We start from the raw sequence: 21,839 nt of genomic DNA on the forward strand, positions 1-21,839 counted from the left end.
AGGGGCCATCCATAAATGACGTCACGCGATTTTTGACGATTTTTGACCCCCCCCCTCGTCACACGGCGTCACAAAAAGTCAGCCCACCCCCCCCTCAAATATGACGCCACAAAGCTCTTCCCCCCCCGCCCCCAAAAAATAAAACATGCTTCAAATCGCTTTAAACTATTGTCATTGTAGTGCGTCTCTAATGTGGCGCTGCACTCTGGATGTTGTAGGAGGAAACATTTAAAGTTGCGCATTTTCATGTGACGTCACATTTCTCAAACCCACCCCCTCCCTCGTCACACATCGTCACAAATGCCTGACCCCCCCTAAGTGCGTGACGTCATTTATGGACGGCCCCTAAGGCTACACGTGGGATCTTTGTCCGCTTACCCGTCTCGGCTGGGCTCATCGTTGAGTACCACGTCTGTCCGTGGGGGCACCTGGCCCCCACCCTTCCAGCCCCCCCCTTCCCCCCTTCGTGCCGCGTGGCCCAGAAGCTCCTCCTCATCCTCATCATCGTCCATGCCCTTTCTGTGTGGAGGAAAACAAACAGCAGAGAGACGGAGGAGGAGTGCGTGAGCTGTGAGTGATTGAGTGTGTGAGCTGTGAGTGTGAGAGCTGTGAGTGTGTGAGCTGAGTGTGTGAGCTGTGAGTGTGTGAGTGTGTGAGATGTGAGTGTGTGAGTGTGTGTGTGAGATGTGAGTGTGTGAGTGTGTGAGTGAGTGTGAGATGTGTGTGAGTGTGTGAGCTGTGAGTGTGTGAGTGAGTGTGTGAGTGGAGAGTTTCCCATACCTGGGCAGTGTGCTTATGACCGGCTCCAGTTTATCAGCAGAGGTCTCACTCCGAATCAGTCGAGCGGCAATATCTTTTCATCAGCTGCGTACCGCTGTGTGGAAGCTACCTGGTCTGTCGCTCCGCACGAAGCTTCAGGTCTTCTCGGCCACAGTCATTCCCTCCCTTCTCTACGCTTGCGAAACGTGGACCCCCCTAATGGAGCATCTTCGCCGGTTGGAAACATTTAGGCTGGCCTGCCTACGATCCATCCTGGGTTTAACCAGGCTGGATTGTGTGAGGAGCTCACAAATCCTTGAAAGATCTGGGCAAAGTCCCATCGGTGAGCTCCTCCGGCGGGCAAGGCTGCGTTGGCTGGGTCATGTAGCCCGCATGCCCAGCTACCGCATGCCTAAACAGCTTTTGTTCGGCCGGATCGAGGGGGCTAAACGGGCGCGGCACGGGCTAGAGAAGAGATGAAGTGATGTGGTACAGCAGGACGTGGAGCTGAGTGGACTTGCCGATGACTGGTACCAGCGGTGTCAAGATCGGCCTCAGTGGAGGAGGCTCGTGAAGGACGCTACTGGGCAGTTGGAGGCAGTCGCCCTCCAACAACAACGGAGGGCGGAGGAGCGACGCTCACAACAACGAGCGGAGCGCCGGGTGGCTAAAGCACAGCAAGTTGGTACAGTAGGGGACACAGGTGGTGCATCAGCCAGTCATCTCGGTTATCTCGGTCAGTCGACCCGTGGCACCTGCTGGGTCTGCCCCGTAACCTCCTGCCAGCGGGCGTTCGACACTTCACGTGGCCTCAAGGTGCACTTGGCCTGGCACAAGCGTCGTGGTGACGTCACCGCCACTTAGTGGCGAATGGCGGTTGTTGTTGAGTGTGTGAGTGTGTGAGATGTGAATGTGTGAGATGTGAGTGTGTGAGTGTGTGAGATGTGAGTGTGTGAGCTGTGAGTGTGTGAGTGTGTGAGCTGTGAGTGTGTGAGTGAGTGAGTGTGTATGTGAGTGAGTGAGTGTGTGAGCTGTGAGTGTGTGTGTGTGAGCTGTGAGTGTGTGAGTTGTGAGTGTGTGTGAGTGAGTGTGAGTGTGTGAGTGTGTGAGCCTTGACCAGGGAGGGGAGTCTCACTCGGGTCTCATCCTCATGATGTCCATCGCGTATTTCTGGACGAGCCGAGCGCTCTGTAGGCGGCTCAGCTCGCTCGTAAACATCCCGTCCACGTGTCTCTGTGGCCTGAACAACAACAACCACAACAACCACATCAACCACAACAACAACCACAAATAAACATCAACAACAACCACGAGAAAACATCAACAACCACAAGAAAACATCAACAACAACCACAATAACAGTCGCACACAGACGCATGGGAGAGAAATCAAGGTACCAGGATCGTCTCACATGCAAGAGTAGGTGAATGAATGGGTGGGTGGGTGAGTTAGTGGGTGAGTGAGTGAGATGGTGGGTTAGTGAATGCGTGGGTGGGTGGGTGAGTTAGTGGGTGAGTGAGATGGTGGGTGGGTGAATGAGTCGGTGGGTGATGGAGATGGTGGGTGAGTGAATGAGTGGGTGGGTGGGTGAGTTAGTGGGTGAGTGAGATGGTGGCTGAGTGAGATGGTGGGTGAATGAGTGGGTGGTAGACAGAGTGGGTGGGTGAGTTAGTGGGTGAGAGAGATGGTGGGTGGGTAAATGAGTGGGTGGGTGGATGAGTTAGTGGGTCAGAGAGATGGGAATGGGTGAATGAGTTGAGTGAGATGGTGGGTGGGTGAATGAGTGGGTGGGTGAGAGAGATGGTGGGTGGGAGAATGAATTGAGTGCGATAGTGCCTGCGTGAGATGGTGGGTGAGTGAATGCATGGGTGGGTGAGAGAGATGGTGGGTGAGAGAGATGGTGGGTGAGTGAGTTAATGGCTGAGTGAGATGGTGGGCGACTGAATGAGTGAGTGGGTGGGTGAGTTAGTGGGCGAGATAAATGGTGGGTGGTCGGGTGAATGAGTTGAGTGAGATGGTGGGTGAGTGAATGAGTGGCTGGGTGGGTAAATGATTGAGTGCGGCAATGATTGAATGAGTTAACGTTTATTTTGTTTAACCGGTTGTGAGAATTCAAGAGACCAGGGTAGAGTCCCGTTCACCAGAGTGACTGAGGGCGGCCTTGAAATGCTGCCCTGCGTGTGGCACAATCCCCAACTGAGTGAAATGTCGGTGTCATTTAAAAAAAAACCCACAATGATATGACAAATTTGGGACCTCAATGCCGGCACACAATGGCCTGCATGCTCGTGACAATGACGAATGGCGCAAACACTTAGAACTTCACGAGCGTCGCTCGCTCCCAGCGCTTGCCCCAGCAGTCCGTTGGAGGCCCCACGGGCGATCTTTGTGAGCGCCACGCTGCGCTACGAACCCGGCGACCAGAAGTTCGATTCCCACTCACGGCCACCAACACCGGTGACGATTATCTGAACCAGTCTTGCGCCTCCCCTAGGTCGACTCAGCCTCAAGTGAGTACCAGGTGTTGTGTGCAAACATCGCCACTGGGGAGACAAAGGCGGCCGGGCGTGGTGATGGCCACCCATCCCCCCTCGTGTGCCGTGCCGTGCTCCGGCGCGGAGGTGCTCGCTAACAGCACTTGCCCCAAACATTCTATCCAGGCTATACGGGGATCGTTGTCTTTGTGTGTTCGTGGGAGGGGTGGCGCAGTGGTTAGCGCGCTGCGCTTAGAATCCAGTGACACGAGTTAAATTCCCGTTCACGGCCAACATCAGTGACGAATATCTGAACCGGTTTTGGACCTCCCATAGGTCGACTCAGCCTCGAATAAGTACCCTGTGCGGTGTGTAAAACGTCGCAACTGGTGATAGAAAGGCGGCCGGGCGTAGTGTTGGCCATCCACCTCCGTGTGTTGCAGTGCCGCCCTTCATAGGTGCTGCTCCTCGCTAACAGCACTTACCCCAACAGTTTGTTCAGGCTACACGGGGGATCTTTGTCTGGCTTTCATAGGTACTGATTCTCGCTAATAGCACTTGCCCCAATAGTCTGGTGAGGCTACACGGGGGATCTTTATCTTTGTTGTGTTCGCACGTTACCGCTCAGCTCCAGGGATAGCTGCTGAGTCTCCCGTCTGGTTCGCAATCATCAGCATCATCAGCAGCATCGTCATCACCAGGCCAGCCGGGCGTCTTGCCATACTTCACCTAAAAGGGAGAGAGGAAAGAGAGAGAAGGGGGGGGGTGTAGTTATGGGTGTCTCTATTGGCTGAATGGAGAAGTTACTTATTGAAGTCTCTATCTGTAGTGAGTCCAACTTTAGAGGCAACACTTTTATTGTAACATCAACCCGTTCACACAAAGGGGGTAACTGCCCCTTCACCAGATACAGCCCAGGGTGGTGACCACCCAGCTAACTACGCCATACTGAGGAGTTACAGCTACGAAGGGTCAGACCCTCACTCGGGTCCCCCACCACGTGTTGATGCCTCGTAGGACGTAGAGCTTCCAGCTTGTAGACGTGGAGCTGCAGCTGGTGGACGTGGAGCTTCAACTTGTAGAATGCAGCGACCCCGTCCCTCTCAGGGACCCGCCTTTTATCCTCCTGGTCGGGGCTGCTCCGCCCTCGGCCCCGCCCACCTTCTCGAGCCTTCCAGCTTCCTCTCGATCCCCCTTCAGAGCTCTCCCTGGACACGTGATCACCCCCTAGCCCCCCCCCCCCACCTGGGGCCTTCTCTGTGGACACTCCAGATCACGTGTCTACGGGGTCGACCAGAGTGCTATGGCCCGAGGCAGCCTTGCCCCTGGGCTGACACTCTCCCGCTCCCCCCGGTGGGAGCCCGCACCAAGCCCCACTAGGGCCGGCACGACACCCGCCTACGGGGTGCACGCGATGACGGCGCGTCGCACGCCGCGCCGTGCTAGAGCCGGCCTCACGCAGCAACCCACCCAGTGCTGCCCGCGACGTAGGAACATCACACAGTGACATCCCCCATGTCACTACATATCACTACATATCACTACATATCTGTAGTGACATGAAATGTTGTCTCTCTATGGTCAGCGCCAGCCGCGATTTCACACGTGCTGCTGAGCGCTGGGTAATGGAGGGACACGTGACTGGGAGCCGGGGACACGTGACTGGTAGCCGGGGGCTCCGAACTTGATGCATCAGGGGGCGGGGGGCGGGGCGAGCCCACGCCCAGGGGATGAAGGGGGAGCCCTGACTGGGATCGGGGTCCGTTGTGGGGATCGGCCTGGAATCCCGCGTCTCTTCGTCTTCGCTCGTCGCTCCTCGTTCGTGGGTTGAGTGTCGCCTGACATCGTGTGTCAGGCAGCTGTGTGCCGGCTGGCCCGTTCGCTACACTAACGCGCACGTACATAGCGAACAGATAGACAGCTAGCTATAGAACCCGAGTTGTAAGGGTTGTGTTTATTAAAAGTATTGCCTCCAACTACATTGTGTGAGCCTCTGTATAAAACACACTACATATATTTGCATGTGAAATGTGGTGCTATTGGTTTGCTATACGGTGTATGCGCTGGGGTAAAGTGCGGATAATCTCTTCCAAGAGGTGACGGTGGCTAGAAGATGTTAACTACCTCGCCTGGTACACAGGAGGTCGTGGGTTCGATCCCGACCCTGACGCCTGCTGCTGTATATTTGGAGTTTGCGTCTCTCTCTCTCATCATCATCACGGTGGCTAGGAGATGTTAACTACCTCGCCTGGTACATAGGTGGTCGTGGGTTCGATCCCGACCCTGACGCCTGCTGCTGTATATTTGGAGTCTGCGTCTCTCTCTTTCCCCGTGGCCGCGTGGATTTTTCTCCGGGTCCTCCGGTTTTTTCTCCCTCCGCATCTGCTGCTATAAATTCTCCACGTGGTGGTGGTGGTCATGATGATGGTAAGCCCACTTTGTTGAGCTGCAATAATTTGTGATCTAGCCTGTGTAGCTTCTGAAGAACAGCTACACAGCTTAGTAGGGCCTTACAACTGGTAAAACATACATTTAAAAATCTTAGTTTTACATCCGGGCAACGTGCAAGAGTTGGGTGAAACTTCTCTCCACAGGGCCTCTCCGGAACTCCCCTCTTCCTTCTGACAGCAGTGGCGTGGGCCCAGCAATTGCGGGGCTGCGCCCTTACCGGTCACCCAATGAGCATGGGGACCACCACCATGTATGGGGCTTTGTTTGGATGATGTAACATTCATTGCTTACGTCAGACACCACATGAGATCATCTCTACCGTTTAGTTTGAAATCAAACCATATACGGGCAGATTACTTAATATCCTCTCGAGGAGAGGGGGTAGAGAGAGAGAGGGGGGTAAGGAGAGCAGAGCGTGAAATGTTTTGTGAAATATTTCATTTAAAAGTGGGGGGGGGGGGAGGTTACATAAAGCAAAGCATAAAAAAAACTAAATGATGAATGAAGCAAAGTGCCGACTACACCGAGCATCTTCTTGTTTCCTCTGATCGTACGGAGAGCGAGGAGGGGGTGGGGATAAAGAGAGAGGGGGGAAGATGCGAGAGAGAGATGGGAGAGAGAGGGAGGGAGAGATGGGACAGCCAGAGAGAGTGGCGAGAACGAGACGGAGGGGGAGAACAAGATGGGGAGAGAGATGAGTGAGGGATAAATAATGATTGGAGACTGATATATGGGAGAGAGAGGGAGGGGAGAGAGATGGGAGAGCGAGAGAGAGGAGATGAAGGGGAGAGGTGGGAGAGATATAGAGATGGTGGAGAGATGAGAGAGGAGAGTGGTGGGAGGGATCGTGATGGCAGACTAATAGATGATTATACTGGTAGGAACCTCCTGGTTACACCAGCCCACAGGGGATTATTGTGTCCGTCCGTCCGTCGTGAATCCAAAAATTGGAGGGGTGAGGCTGGGTGGAGAGGGGAGGGTGGGGAGGGGCTGGGTGGGGAGGGTGGGGAGGGGAGGGAAGGGTGGGGAGGGGCTGGGTGGAGTGGGTGGGGCTGGGTGGGGTGGGAGGGGTGGGGCTGGGTGGGGAGGGGCTGGTCACCCCGTGGTGCCCTTATAAAACTCAACGTTTAACCTACTCACGCCGGCTTGTGCCCGCCCTCACAGTCGGGCATATTGCGGAATACACCACGCCGCCGTTGACCCTGCCCATTGACCGAGCAACCCAACGTTCCTACCAGCTCCCTCCGCAGGAATGTGTTAGAGCTGACGATACTGATTATACAGATGACGATGAAGAAGATACAGATTATTAAATATGCTTATGCTACTACTGATTATACAGATGCTGATTATGATAATACGGATGATGCTACTGATGATCACACAGATGATACTTATAATGATGATACCGATGATTACACAGATGAAGATAGCGATGATTACACCGGCGATACTGACGATAATGATGGCACACGTGATGCTATTGTGAAGATGTACATAAACTAAACTAAGCTATTTTTTATTTTGCCAGGCAAGGCTCCACTGAGCTTTGTAATTCTTTTTCAGAAGCAACTTGGCCACATATGATAGCTCAACGAATTGGGGGCTCATCATCATCATAACGTGGAAATCTATAGCAGCCAAATATTATCAACAAGCGTTGATTCTACATGTGGATACAATAACCGGAGGAACTTGAGAACAATCCAAGCGACCATGGAGAGAGAGAGACGCAATCTCCAAATATAAGCGCGCAACTTTATCTATGATGAGAGAACGAGGCGATTCGGTGTTGATTCGCAGAACCGACAAGGCCCCCACCGACACGACTTTGCCATTTGTTTTGCGATGTTTTGCTACAACGACAATTTCCTATTATCCCCGTACACGCTATCACATAATACATAATGAAATACAATATAAATACTCTTATATAAGCGCACAACTTTATCTATCTGTGATGAACGCTGCACTTCCCGTCGTTTTCCTGCGGGGGGCGCTGCAAACCAACGCGCCCCGTGCATGAACGACGGAGGCGCAGGGACAGACGTTCGATTGGAATCGATCTGCAGACGGCGGTCTTCTCGCACGGCCAGATCTATGTCGCCTTATCTCGATCCCGCAATCCCAAACATGTGAAAGTCCGCATCGAACCGAACCCCCAGCAAGGTCATCTACTTAACGACGAGAGGAAATTCACACGAAATGTCCTTTTCAATTAAGTTTTCCCGATGTCAAATTAAATAAGCTTTTAATGAAGAAATTAAATTATCTAATTCAAAACATTCATTTTAAAAACTTCAAAACGGAGCATCGGGTGCTTGCGTGAATGCGTTGTTCGTGTGCAATCTTTTCTGTAACTTTCCTCGCCAAAGGCCTAAATGGTTGCGAGGGGCGCCGCAGGCGGCCCCGAACAAGCCCGAGTCTCCAAACACGCAGCAGCAGTAGCAGCAGCAGGAGCAGCAGTAGCAGCAGCAGCAGTAGCAGCAGGAGCAGCAGTAGCAGCAGCAGCAGTAGCAACAGTAGCAGCAGCAGCAGTAGCAGCAGCAGTAGCAGCAGGAGCAGCAGTAGCAGTAGCAGCAGCAGCAGTAGCAGCAGCAGGAGCAGCAGTAGCAGCAGCAGCAGCAGGAGCAGCAGCAGCAGTAGCAGCAGCAGTAGCAGCAGGAGCAGCAGCAGCAGCAGGAGCAGCAGTAGCAGCAACAGTAGCAGCAGGAGCAGCAGCAGCAGCAGGAGCAGCAGTAGCAGCAGCAGTAGCAGCAGTAGAAACAGCAGTAGCAGCAGTAGCAGCAGCAGCAGGAGCAGCAGTAGCAGCAGTAGCAGCAGCAGTAGCAGCAGTAGCAGCAGCAGGAGCAGCAACAGCAGCAGCAGTAGCAGCAACAGTAGCAGCAGGAGCAACAGCTGGAGGAGCAGCAGTATCAGCAGCAGCAGGAGCAGCAGTAGTAGCAGCAGCAGGAGCAGCAGGAGCAGCAGCATCAGGAGTAGTAGCAGCAACAGCAGTAGCAGTAGTAGCAGCAGCAGCAGCAGCAGGAGCAGCAGTAGCAGCAGCAGCAGCAGCAGGAGCAGCAGTAGCAGCAGCAGCAGTAACAGCAGTAGCAGCAGCAGTAGCAGCAGCAGGAGCAGCAGCAGTAGCAGTAGCAGCAACAGTAGCAGCAGGAGCAGCAGCAGCAGCTGGAGCAGCAGTAGCAGCAGCAGTAGCAGCAGTAGCAGCAGCAGGAGCAGCAGCAGCAGCAGCAGCAGCAGGAGCAGCAGCAGTAGCAGCAGGAGCAGCAGCAGCAGTAGTAGCAGCAGCAGGAGCAGCAGTAGCAGCAGCAGCAGGAGCAGCAACAGCAGCAGCGGTAGCAGCAGCAGTAGCAGCAGCAGTAGCAGCAGCAGTAGCAGCAGCAGCAGGCGTCAGGGTCGGGGTAGAACCCACGACCTCCTGTATACCAGGCGAGGTAGTTAACATCTCCTAGCCACCGTGATGATAATGAGAGAGAGAGAGAGACGCAGACTCCAAATATACAGCTGCAGGCGTCAGGGTCGAGATCGAACCCACGACCTCCTGTATACCAGGCGAGGTAGTTAACATATCCTAGCCATCGTGATGATGATGATGAGAGAGAGACGCAGACTCCAAATATACAGCAGCAGGCGTCAGGGTCGGGATCGAACCCACGACCACCTATGTACCAGGCGAGGTAGTTAACATCTCCTAGCCACCGTGATGATAATGAGAGAGAGAGAGACGCATACTCCAAATATATAGCAGCAGGCGTCAGGGTCGAGATCGAACCCACGACCTCCTGTATACCAGGCGAGGTAGTTAACATCTCCTAGCCATCGTGATGATCATGACGAGAGAGAGACGCGAGGTAGTTAACATCTAGATTTGAAGTTTTGGTGACTGCAAGGATCCATACTCTTTGTTTTTGTCCGGTAAAGTCACGTAGATGAAAACAAAATAAAATAAAAATAAAACAACTAAATTAAAACTTTCGTCGTACAGTCACAATACTCACACTCACCCTCCCATACCCTGGAATCACAAAGAAAAAAGATGTTTATCTATCGGCTTAACTCAGCTAATCCCCTGCCCAACCGCCCGCGACGCCACACGGCCTGCCGCATGCCCCCCCCCCGACCCCTTGGCCCCTCCCCCTCCTAGCACCCTATATAAACACGTGGCTCTAAAAATCTCTCTTCATACGCTACAGTAATTTTGCTGGAGCAGTCACACCTGATGACGGATGCTTGTGTTGCTTCCGAAACGTCGTTATTGAATTTAGTTGTTTTATTTTTTTTGTTTTCACCTACGTGACTTTACTGAAAACACCAAAGAGTATGTGGTTAACATCCCCTAGACCAGGGGTCGGCAACCTGCGGCTCCGGAGCCGCATGCGGCTCTTTTGAACCTTGACCGCGGCTCCGGGGCGGATGCTAGCGAGGGGAGGAGGCGCACTGTGACACCTGCTCTGGCGTTGCCGCTGCTGACAGGTCGCCGCTCCGCTCCACACTGCCCGCCCGGTGACAGGCAATAACGTTGCCGTTGCTTTGTCACATGTTTGGAAGAAGTAAAAACCTTCCTGGGCAGCAAAGAGCTCACCTTTGCTGAGCTGGAACAGCCAGAGTGGCTGGAAAAATTACATTTTATGGTAGACATGACAGCACATCTAAACACGCTAAATACAACCCTTCAGGGGAAAGGAGGCACAGCCCTGCACATGCTGGAGGAGGTTTTGGCATTCGAGCGCAAGTTGACAGTGTTTGTCAAAGATTTACAGAGAGGTACACTGTCTCACTTTCCCTCTTTGAGAGAGTTCAAACAAAGTCATGATACGATAAATTTGGAATATTTCAAGTCTGCAATCACCACAATGCAAAGTTCGTTTGGGAAACGATTCTGTGAGTTCAGAGAGGAAAAAACGACATTATCCTTCCCTGTCACTCCCCTGGCGATCGATCCATCCCTATTGAATATGACTGCATTTGCAGGTGTAAGTCAACCTGATCTTGAGATGGAACTGGCCGATATAGCCGACAAAGATATATGGGTGTCCAAGTTCAAATGCTTGACCGCTACTCTTGAGGATGTTGCCCGTCAGAAGGCCATTCTGGCTCAGAATCATAAATGGAGTAATATTGAAAACCTTCCCAAACAGGACAAACTTGTATTCGAAACATGGAATGCCATCCCCAACACTTATATAAACATGAAAAAGTATGCATTTGGAGTCCTGTCGATCTTCGGCTCCACATATGTATGTGAGCAGGTCTTCTCCAACATGAACTATATTAAAAACAAACATCGATCACGCCTCACAGATGACAGCTTGCAAGCCTGTGTGAAAATGAAGGTGACGTCTTACAGCCCTGATGTGCAGACACTGTGCACTGAGGTTCAGGAGCAAAAATCCCATTAACCAGGTAATTTAGCTATTAATTTGCAAAAATATATTTTACATTGTTAAGTGAAAAAGTCCTTTTTTTATTCAGATTGACAGCTGACTGCACGATCCTGTATATAGCAATAAGGTAAGAAACAATATATGCAGTGTTATATTTGTTTTAAATGTTGCAATGGTTTTGCGGCTCCCAGTTTATTTTTTCCTTCGGAAACGGGTCCAAGTGGCTCTTTATGTCTTAAAGGTTGCAGACCCCTGCCCTAGACACTGTGATGATGATGAGAGAGAGACATGCAGACTCTAAACACACAGCAGGCGTCAGGATCGGTATCGAACCCACGACCTCATGCATACCAGGCGAGGTAGTCAACATCTCCTAGCCTACCGCGGCGCGCCCACAATATCTCCGATTAGCATGATTGACTACGTAGAGTGCGAAAGAAGTTCAACATACATACAAACATACAAACATACAGACGATGATACGGACGACGACGATGATGATTGATGAAGACGATGAGCATGATGATGATTGATCAAGACGATGATGATGATGATGATTGATGAAGACGATGATGATGATGATGAAGACGATGATGATGATGATGATTGATGAAGACGATGATGATGATGATGAAGACGATGATGATGGTGATGATGAAGACGATGCTGATGATGAAGACGATGTTGATGATGATGAAGACGATGATGATGAAGACGATGATAATGAAGACGATGATGATAATGAAGACGATGATGATGATGAAGATGATGATGATGAAGACGATGATGAGGAAGATGATGATTGATGAAGACGATGATGATGATGAAGACGATGATGATGATGATGAAGACGATGATGATGATGAAGACGATGATGATGAAGATGATGATTGATGAAGACGATGATGATGATTGATGATGAAGACGATGATGATGATGAAGACGATAATGAAGACGATGATGATTGATGAAAACGATAATGAAGACGATGAGCATGAGGATGTTGAAGACGATGATGATGATGATGATGAAGACGATGATGATGAAGAGGATGAGGAGGATGATGATTGATGATGATGATTGATGATGATGATTGATGAAGACGATGATGGTGATTGATGAAGACGATGAGGATGATGAAGACGATGATGATGAAGAGGATGAGGAGGATGATGATTGATGAAGACGATGATGGTGATTGATGAAGACGACGATGTTCCATGATGAAGTCAATGACCTCCACCACAACTCAACCTCGCGACGAACTCAACGAGGTTGGGGCGCCGTCATCGCCCGAACCAACTTTGTTGTTTGTTTTAATGAAAGACGTCACCACAGCCGATGATGATCAAGAGAGAGAGAGAGAGTAAGGAGAGGGAGACAAAGGTCCCCTGTATAGCCTTTAACAGACTGTCGGGGGCAAGTGCTGTTAGCGGGCAGCACCTAGGAAGGCCGGTACAGCGCACGAAGGGGTGGCCAGCATCCACGCCCGGCCGCCTTTGTCTCTCCCCAGTGGCGATGTTTACTACACACTGTAACAGGTACTTATTTGAGGCTGAGTCGACCTAGGGGAGACCCAGGACCTGTTCAGTAAATCGTCACTGATGTTGGCCGTGAGCGAAAATCGAACTCGGGTCGCCGGGTTCGTAGCGCAGCGTAGCGCTAACCGCTGCACCACCGCTCCCAATACACACACGCAGACATACACCTAGACACACACCTAGACACACACCTAGACACACATACAGACACACACCCAGACACACACACAGACACACACCTAGACACACACCTACACACACACACACCTAGACACACACAGACACACACCTAGACACACACCTAGACACACACAGACACACACCTAGACACACACACACAGACACACACCTAGACACACACACAGACACACACCTAAACACACACCTAGACACACACCTAGACACACACCTAGACACACACCTAGACACATACACAGACACACACCTAGACAAACACACAGACACACACCTAGACACACACCTAGACACACACCTAGACACACACACAGACACACACCTAGACACACACAGACACACACCTACACACACCTAGACACACATCTAGACACACACCTAGACACACACACAGACACACACCTAGACACACACAAACACACACCTACACACCCCTAGACACACACACATACACACACCTAGATACAGACACACACCTAGACACACACCTAGACACACACCTAGACACACACACCTAGACACACACACCTAGACACACACCTAGACACACACCTAGACACACACCTAGACACACACACCTAGACACACACACAGACACACACCTAGACACACACACAGACACACACACAGACACACACCTAGACACACACACAGACACACACCTAGACACACACACAGACACACACCTAGACACACACACAGACACACACCTAGACACACACACAGACACACACCTAGACACACACCTAAACACACACCTAGACACACACACACAGACACATACCTAGACACACACACAGACACACACCTAGACACACACCTAGACACACACACAGACACACACCTAGACACACATCTAGACACACCCCTAGACACACACAGACACACACCCAGAAACACACCTAGACACACACACCTAGACACACACACAGACACACACCTAGACACACACCTAGACACACACCTAGACACACACCTAGACACACACACAGACACACACCTAGACACACACCTAGACACACACCTAGACACACACACAGACACACACCTAGACACACACAGAGAAACACCTAGACGCACACCTAGACACACACCTAGACACACACCTAGACACACATCTAGACACACCCCTAGACACACACAGACACACACCCAGAAACACACCTAGACACACACACCTAGACACACACACAGACACACACCTAGACACACACCTAGACACACACCTAGACACACACCTAGACACACACACAGACACACACCTAGACACACACCTAGACACACACCTAGACACACACCTAGACACACACACAGACACACACCTAGACACACACAGAGAAACACCTAGACGCACACCTAGACACACACCTAGACACACACCTAGACACACCTAAACACACACAGACACACACCTAGACACACACACAGACACACACCTAGACACACATCTAGACACACCCCTAGACACACACAGACACACACCCAGAAACACACCTAGACACACACACCTAGACACACACACAGACACACACCTAGACACACACCTAGACACACACCTAGACACACACCTAGACACACACCTAGACACACACACAGACACACACCTAGACACACACCTAGACACACACCTACACACACACACAGACACACACCTAGACACACACAGAGAAACACCTAGACGCACACCTAGACACACACCTAGACACACACCTAGACACACCTAAACACACACACAGACACACACCTAGACACACACACAAACACACACACCTAGAGACACGCATACACACACACCTAGACACACACACAGACACACACCTAGACACACACCCAGACACACACCTAGACACACACACAGACACACACCTAGACACACACAGGGAAACACCTAGACGCACACCTAGACACACACCTAGACACACACCTAGACACACCTAAACACACACACAGACACGCACCTAGACACACACACAGACACACACCTAGACACACACCTAGACACACACCTAGACACACACACAGACACACACACAGACACACACACAGACACACACAGAGACACACACACCTAGACACACACAGACACACACCTCAAAGAGATCTTCGCGTGACCTTGATCTGTATTCGCCAGATCCGGTGTCAAAGGCGGTCGTGTGGAAACAGACGGAGAAAGTCGCCACCACCTCCACCAGCGCCGGTATCTCTCTTTTTCTCTCTCTCTCTGCGTCTCTGTCCCTCTCTGTATCTCTGTCTGTCTCTCTCTCTCTTTCTCTCCCTCTGTATTTCTCTGTCTCTGTCTCTGCCTCTCTCTCTGTATCTGCCTCTCTTTTTCTATCCGTCTCCCTCTGCCTCTCTTCTCGCTGATGATTTACTCCGCCGATCTTGGACTTGAGACTCCGCCCCCCCACCCCCCCCCCCGCTGGGTGCCCGTCGCCGAACTCTGCCGCAGCCTCCTCGGAGCGCCGTCGCCTCTGTGACGTCTCTGTGACGTCTCTGTGACGTGTCTGTGACGTGTCTGTGATGCCTCGTGCCAAGTCCGCCTGGCGTGCAGTCAACTGGGGCGTACGTCCCAGCAGCCTCCTCGTCATCTTCCTCCTCCCTCCTCCGTTCGTCCTCCTCCTCTTTTTTTTGAGGTGAAAAGCCTCGGATTTATTTAGCGCGAACGGGTGCAATTGTTTTGTATAGAATAGACAATACAAATCTCGCGTTCGCAAATGGTGGGAGAGCTCATCAATACGGAGAGAGGATGATCGAAAACCCCACGACCGGATTTAAAGGAGGTTGGTCCTATACATGAGTCACGGGCATTAACATTAAACTCACGCGAGAAAAGAAATCCATTCCTGCTCTGATAGGTGAGTAACAATCCTTCAGCAAACGTAATTGGGTTGTGAATAGCAGAGACAAATGTCTTATTGTGACACGTATACATTTGTCCAGAAAACGAATGGCTATCCAAAATATAGGGCAAAGTGTCCCTGGAATGCTCTATTTACGAACAAACCTATTCATGTTATTCTCATCCTTCTCATCTCCATCGTCAACAAACAACATCCGCAGAGAGACACACTGGGAAGTTCCGAAAAGAGGCTTTGTATGTTGTATGTATGTTGTATGTATGTTACCATCTCGCCACGGTGGCTAGGAGATGTTCGCTCCCTTGTCTGCTGTACAGGGAGTTCATGGGTTCGATCCCGACCCTCACTACGCCTGCTGTATATTTGGAGTTTGCGTCTCTCTCTCATCATCATCACGGTGGCTAGGAGGTGTTAACTATCTCGCCCGGTATACAGGAGGTCGTGGGTTCGATCCTGACCCTCACTACGCCTGGTCTATATTTGGAGTCTGCGCGTCTCTCTCTCTCTCTCCCCGTGGTCGCGTGGATTTTTCACTGCGTCTTCCGGTTTCTCTCTCCATGTTTAGAATAAAAGTCACGCGTTTATTTGGCTGATATACATTTTCACATGATAAGCCACTTCGTTGGGCCATCATTTGTGGCCAGGTCTCTTCTGAAAAAGAGTCGTATAGCTCAGTGGGGCCCTTACCTGAGTAGCGACGTACAATGGGTCACTACGGTGCGTAGCGCTGGTTGCTGACAGAGAGGGGAATTGTGGGTGTCGCAGCCGATCTGCTAGCAGAGCATGCAATGCCATAATATGGCTCACTAGGGTGCGTAGCGCTGGTTGCTGGCAGAGAGAGGGCATCTGAGGACGTAGCAGCAGCCTGGCCTGCTGACAGGGCACGTGATAGGCCGGGGTAAGGGATTTAGGGTAAAGGTGACAGAGGGGAACCTTCTAGTAGGTTCCAAAAGGAGGCGTGGGTGAGGGCGGAGCCAAGCCATGTTGGGGGCATAAAGGGAAGTCCCGAGGCTGGATCGAGGCTGTCGTTTGGAATGGACCTGTCGTGCTACCTCTACGTCTTCGTCTCCTCGTTTGTAGTTATCCTGTGTGTGAACAGAAGTGTTTAAATGTAGAATAAACAACGTATGTGCCTCCTACTATTAGTGTCTCCAAAGTGACTCACTACACCTGGTAAATTAAATTATACATTAGTTTTTTTATAGTTTAACAAACAACATCCGCGAAGACAAATATTGGGAAGTTCCTATAGGAGGATGTGTATGTTGTGCGTAAGTTGTTCACATCTCCCACGGTGGCGAGATGTGAACAACTTACGTACAACTCCCTCGCCTGGTATACAGGAGGTCATGGTGGGTTCGGTCCCGACCCTGACGCCTGCTGTATATTTGGAGTTTACGTGTTTCTCTCTCCCCGTGGTCGCGTGGATTGTGTCAGCTGAGTGGGGCCTTACACCGGGTAAAATATATTAACAAAAATAGCCATTTAGTTAATCCGAATCTTTAATTTTCCTGCAGGAGGAATCCGATGAGCTATAAAGCTTTTTTGTCGCAGATGTCTAGAAAGAGCACGGGCTAAGAACGTTACAACAACAAGAAACACAGCACACGAACACGATAGGAGTGAAAAGTACAAGACAGGTAAACAAATCACCCAGACACAGACAAACACAACACTAAACCATCTCCATCCTTACCAGGCAAAGCCCACTGAGGTATTCACTTATTTTTCAGAAGCGACCTGGCCACCAAAAATAATAGCTCAACAAAGTTACCCATCAATTGAACATTTATAGCAGCACAAAGATCAAAATAATCTCCATACATGTTTCCAAATGTGGAGGGGAAAAAAACCAGAGGAGCCGGAGAAAAAACCCACGGGACCATAGGGAGAGAGAGAGACACACAAACTCAAAATATACAGCAGGCGTCAGGGTTGTGATCGAACCCACGACCACCTGTATACCAGGCGTGGTAGTTAACATCTCCTAGCCACCGTGATGATGATGAGAGAGAGAGAGACGCAGACTCCAAATATACAGCAGCAGGCGTCAGGGTAGGGATCAAACCCCCGACCTCCTGTATACCAGGCGAGGGAGATAACATCTCACCATCACCATGGAGGAATGAATGAGTGAGTCAAATGAGACAGAGTGCGTGTGTGCGATTGAGTGAGATTCCAGATTGCTCAGCAAACGTCCAGCAGTGTGAAAAATTGGCGCCACATTCATGACAAATGAGCTCAACATGCAACAGCCTTCCGCGACCAATGTTATCCACAATCGAGGTTTTTTTTTAGATCGCGTAATCATAAATGTGTCGTCAAACGCGCCATTAAATCATTACCGGTGAAAATGTTGTGGTGGGTTTACTGCCCAACATACAACCGGTTAGTTTTGAACAAGTATCTACACTATACACTACACTATACACTACTATACACTACACTATACACTAAACCAGTTGTTCTTCTTAACCTGGGGTTCACGCTGCACCCCCAGGGGGTGCGAGATGCCCTTTCTGGGGGGTAACGAAACATGGGCAGATTTTTTTTAAGAAGGTAAATCATCGAAAAAACAAATGAAGCATGAGGCATGCTAAGTTACAACTTACCTTGTTTAATCATGTGACCTTGTTTGCCAATATCAAAATATTAAAAATAACGATAGCTTTTACTCTTTTTGGCAATAAAACAGGAGTTGTGTTAAGATATTCAAACACCAAATAGATATATTGTGCAAGGAATCAAGTCTGCATTAACCACATAGTACTTGTGGTGAACATGCAAACAAACATGCTCCAATAGTAATAACATATACGCATACTCTTTGGTTCTTTCGGTAAAGTCACGTAGGTATAAAATAAATTAAATCACGACGTTTCGGGCGCAACACAAGCATCCGTCATCAGGTGGTGATTTAATTTATTTTATACCTACGTGACATTACCGAAAGAACCAAAGAGTATGGATCCCTGCAGTCACGAAAACTTTTAATCTAGATTAATATAAACGCATTGTCTTTGCAACTGATTGGCCACCAGAGATAATGGCCCAGCCTCACTACCAGTGTCAGACCAGATAACAATTGTGGACGTCGCACCCACACCTGCGAACGGTTTTCTCTTAACACACACTACAGCTAACGCTAGCGGCTGCTCAAACACGCGCACGCCCCTGCGGGCGGTTATATCCAAATCCACGTCCGCACAAAGACTAGCGGTACAGCGGCGGTGCGAACACGCGCGCTCCTGCGGGTGATCAAATTCTAACACGCGCACACACCACAGTTAACGCTACAGCAGCTGCACGAACGCGCGCGCACCTGCAGGCAATTATCTCAACAAGCTCACGTGCTGCGGCTCTGCCCTCACTCTCGCTGCGCGTCCGCCCACGCAGCCGCTCCACACCCAAATCACTCACACCACACCGAGGCTTTGTGCTAACGTTTATTCACGGCGCAATCCCTGCACTGCCCGGAGGAAATATTCTGCGAGCAGAGCCTAGCCTACTGCTACCCAAGTCCCCAAACACGCCCTATCACGTTCCTCGCAGCCGTACTCACAGCGTCGCACGGCCGCTGTGAGAGTCGGAGGGAGGATGACGAAAGAACCTCGTCTATCACTGCCTCGCAGCAGCACTCGCAGGCATCACACGGATGCTGCGAGCGGCTCGAGGAGGCAGGACTGCAGGGGGGGTCGTGGCGACCAAGCTCTTGAAGAGAACTCGCCTAAACCGTTGTTGGCTCCCCTTTGTATGGCCCTTGATAAAAAAAAAAACATCCGGGGTTATGTTATCCTGCCCTTACATGGAGCGTTATGTTGTTTTTCGCCCCATTGTTTCTGCGCCTGTACTCATGAATCCCTGACTCAGCTCAGCTGGTTTAATCTGGGAAGGCGTCTGGCTGGCGAATACACACCTGGCTAGTGTGGACTTGGTCGGTGGCGCTGAGATCCCCCCCGCCCTCATCGTCTGCCCTGCTCGCTTAATATTTCACCACAGCCCTCACCCCGATGTCGTGCGTGAACCTTTGTGCGACCATACAATTTTAAGCCAATTTAGGGGCGCAGCAATGTGACCTGTCCTGGGACTTCCCACCGAGGGGCCCTTCGGGTGAAAACCCGCTGTGCCAGGCGATCCACCGCCAGGACACTACGTGTGTGTGTGCTGCGTGTGCTCGGGGGGGGGGGGGGTAGGGGGGAATCGTGGCTCCGCAGTCGTGACACCACACAATGCCAAAAAGGTGAACAGTACAAAGACAATGCCACACGCTCTCCAGTGTTGCTGCTTGTTCGAAGTGGAGAGACCAAGTACTACGAAAGCACTTTGCAAATGGCAACATCACCCCTTGCACTTTCCTGTTTTTCGCCAGCCAGCCCAGGCCTCTCGGCATACTGGAGCTGGCTTTTCATTGTTGCTGGGGACGTCGAATTGAATCCAGGCCCGTTTTTCCCTTGTGGCGGTTGCGGCAAGAACGTCAATGCGAATTCTATCCAATGCAACGGTTGTAAAGCTTGGTACCACAAACGCTGCACTTTTAGCCCGCATCCCCAGTTCAAATTCCGGCTGATTCTGCAAATGTTGTACATCAGCCACCCCAACAACTCCACCTTGCACAACCACACTAGCACCACCACCTCATTCATCGCAACCACCGCTTCAACCAAAACAAAACGTCCACAACAACAAATCTCTTGAACTAAGCACCTTTCTACAACAAAACTCCATTAATAAAGCCGTTATCCAAGAAACGAAATTAAAATCCACTTCTCGACCGCCCAACTTTCAATTTCACTTTCCTCCATCAACACCGACCAACAGCTGGTGGCGGTTTAGCTTTTCTCATCCATAACAGCATTCAATTTGAAGAAATTAAGATCCCAATGCCTCCTTCTGATATCACCACAGAAGTCTTAAGCGTCCGTATCAAATCCCATCTAGGCCCACTCGCTGTAATCAACGTCTACATCCCTGCGACCAGTTCTTGCCCTCGCAACTATCAGTTCAATATAAATAAACTTTTACCAAACAACGACTCAATTTTTATTAGAGATTTTAACACCCACAACAAACTTTGGCACTCTTCCCTTTCAGATGCACGTGGCAACCTCATTGCCGATATCTTGAACGGCTGCCCCTATGAGGTACTCAATGAAAAGATGCAAACCAGAGTTCCGTCCCCCGGCCTTTCATCCTCACCAGATATCTCAATAGTGTCAGGAAACCTCTTTTCATCCATCGATTGCCAAGTCTTTACGGCCCTTGGATTCGACCACCTACCAATTGTGTTGACCCTCAATGCCGCCAAGCATTCACAAACTCCTAAAAACCGCTTGTATTACAACTTTAAAATAGCCAACTGGCCACTTTTTACTTCAGAATCAGAAGCATTATTCGCCGACAACATGAACCATATCCACACATCCACACATAACTCTGAAAATGTTTTCAGAAACATCATCGCAACTACCACCAAGCACACCATCCCGGCGGGAAGCTATAAACAACACCTTCTCTGCCTCCCAAGAGAAGCCTCAACGCTAATAAACCTACGAAATACTCTGAGGACTAAAAATCCTACATCACCACAAATCCCAGCCTTAAATATTGAAATCACAAAGCTAATCAATCAAGCTAAAACAGAACGCTGGCACGAATTTGTTGTATCTTTTGACCATCACCAAAATTCATCAAAACGTAGGAAGACCATCAAAGCCTTAGACGGACACTCCAAACCGCCACCCAATTGTGCAATCAATTTCAACAACAAATCCGTCATAAACAACAGTAACATCGCCAACCACTGCAACACACTTTTCTTATCAGTCGTCCTACACTCTTCCAATAAATCCGCACATCAAATAATCCGTCAAATCAAGGAACTACCTCTAAACGGCGCCCCACAATTTACCCTTGAAAAGGTGAAATTAGCTATCAATTTGCCCGAATGGCATAGCTATGCCCCATCTCAAACACCTCGGCCCCCTTGGCATCAAGTTTCTCGCCTCCACCATTAACGCCTCACTACAGTGCAACCTCATTCCGGCCATCTGGAAATCATCGACAATCATTCCATTCCCAAAATCCGGCAAAGAGTTAAATCAAGCAACGTCCTACAGGCCGATGTCCCTACTTTGTCCATCAATCAATATTTTAGAGGCTCTCATCCTTCCAATCATC

At 50.4% G+C, this 21,839-nt stretch overlaps 1 protein-coding gene and 1 long non-coding RNA gene across 2 annotated transcripts in view; one reads left to right on the forward strand and one right to left on the reverse strand.

Moving 5' to 3' along the window:
* Positions 1-424: 424 nt before the first annotated feature.
* On the reverse strand, positions 425-15,136 carry LOC144951923 (uncharacterized). The gene is made up of 4 exons (XR_013640548.1): positions 14,895-15,136; positions 3,855-3,962; positions 1,895-1,999; positions 425-519 (listed from the first exon to the last, which is right to left on the reverse strand). It is a non-coding gene; the product is annotated as an uncharacterized LOC144951923 (long non-coding RNA).
* Positions 15,137-16,696: 1,560 nt separating this feature from the next.
* The window catches only part of LOC144951914 (uncharacterized), a 35,627-nt gene continuing 30,484 nt past the window's right edge, over positions 16,697-21,839 (forward strand). Inside the window, exon 1 of the mRNA XM_078882257.1 lies at positions 16,697-16,738. Within this exon, the coding sequence (XP_078738383.1) occupies positions 16,697-16,738 (42 nt within the window). The remainder of the gene's footprint in view (positions 16,739-21,839) is intronic.

Source organism: Lampetra fluviatilis, chromosome 64 (genome assembly GCF_964198595.1).
Source record: "Lampetra fluviatilis chromosome 64, kcLamFluv1.1, whole genome shotgun sequence".
Taxonomy (NCBI): Eukaryota; Metazoa; Chordata; class Hyperoartia; order Petromyzontiformes; family Petromyzontidae; genus Lampetra; species Lampetra fluviatilis.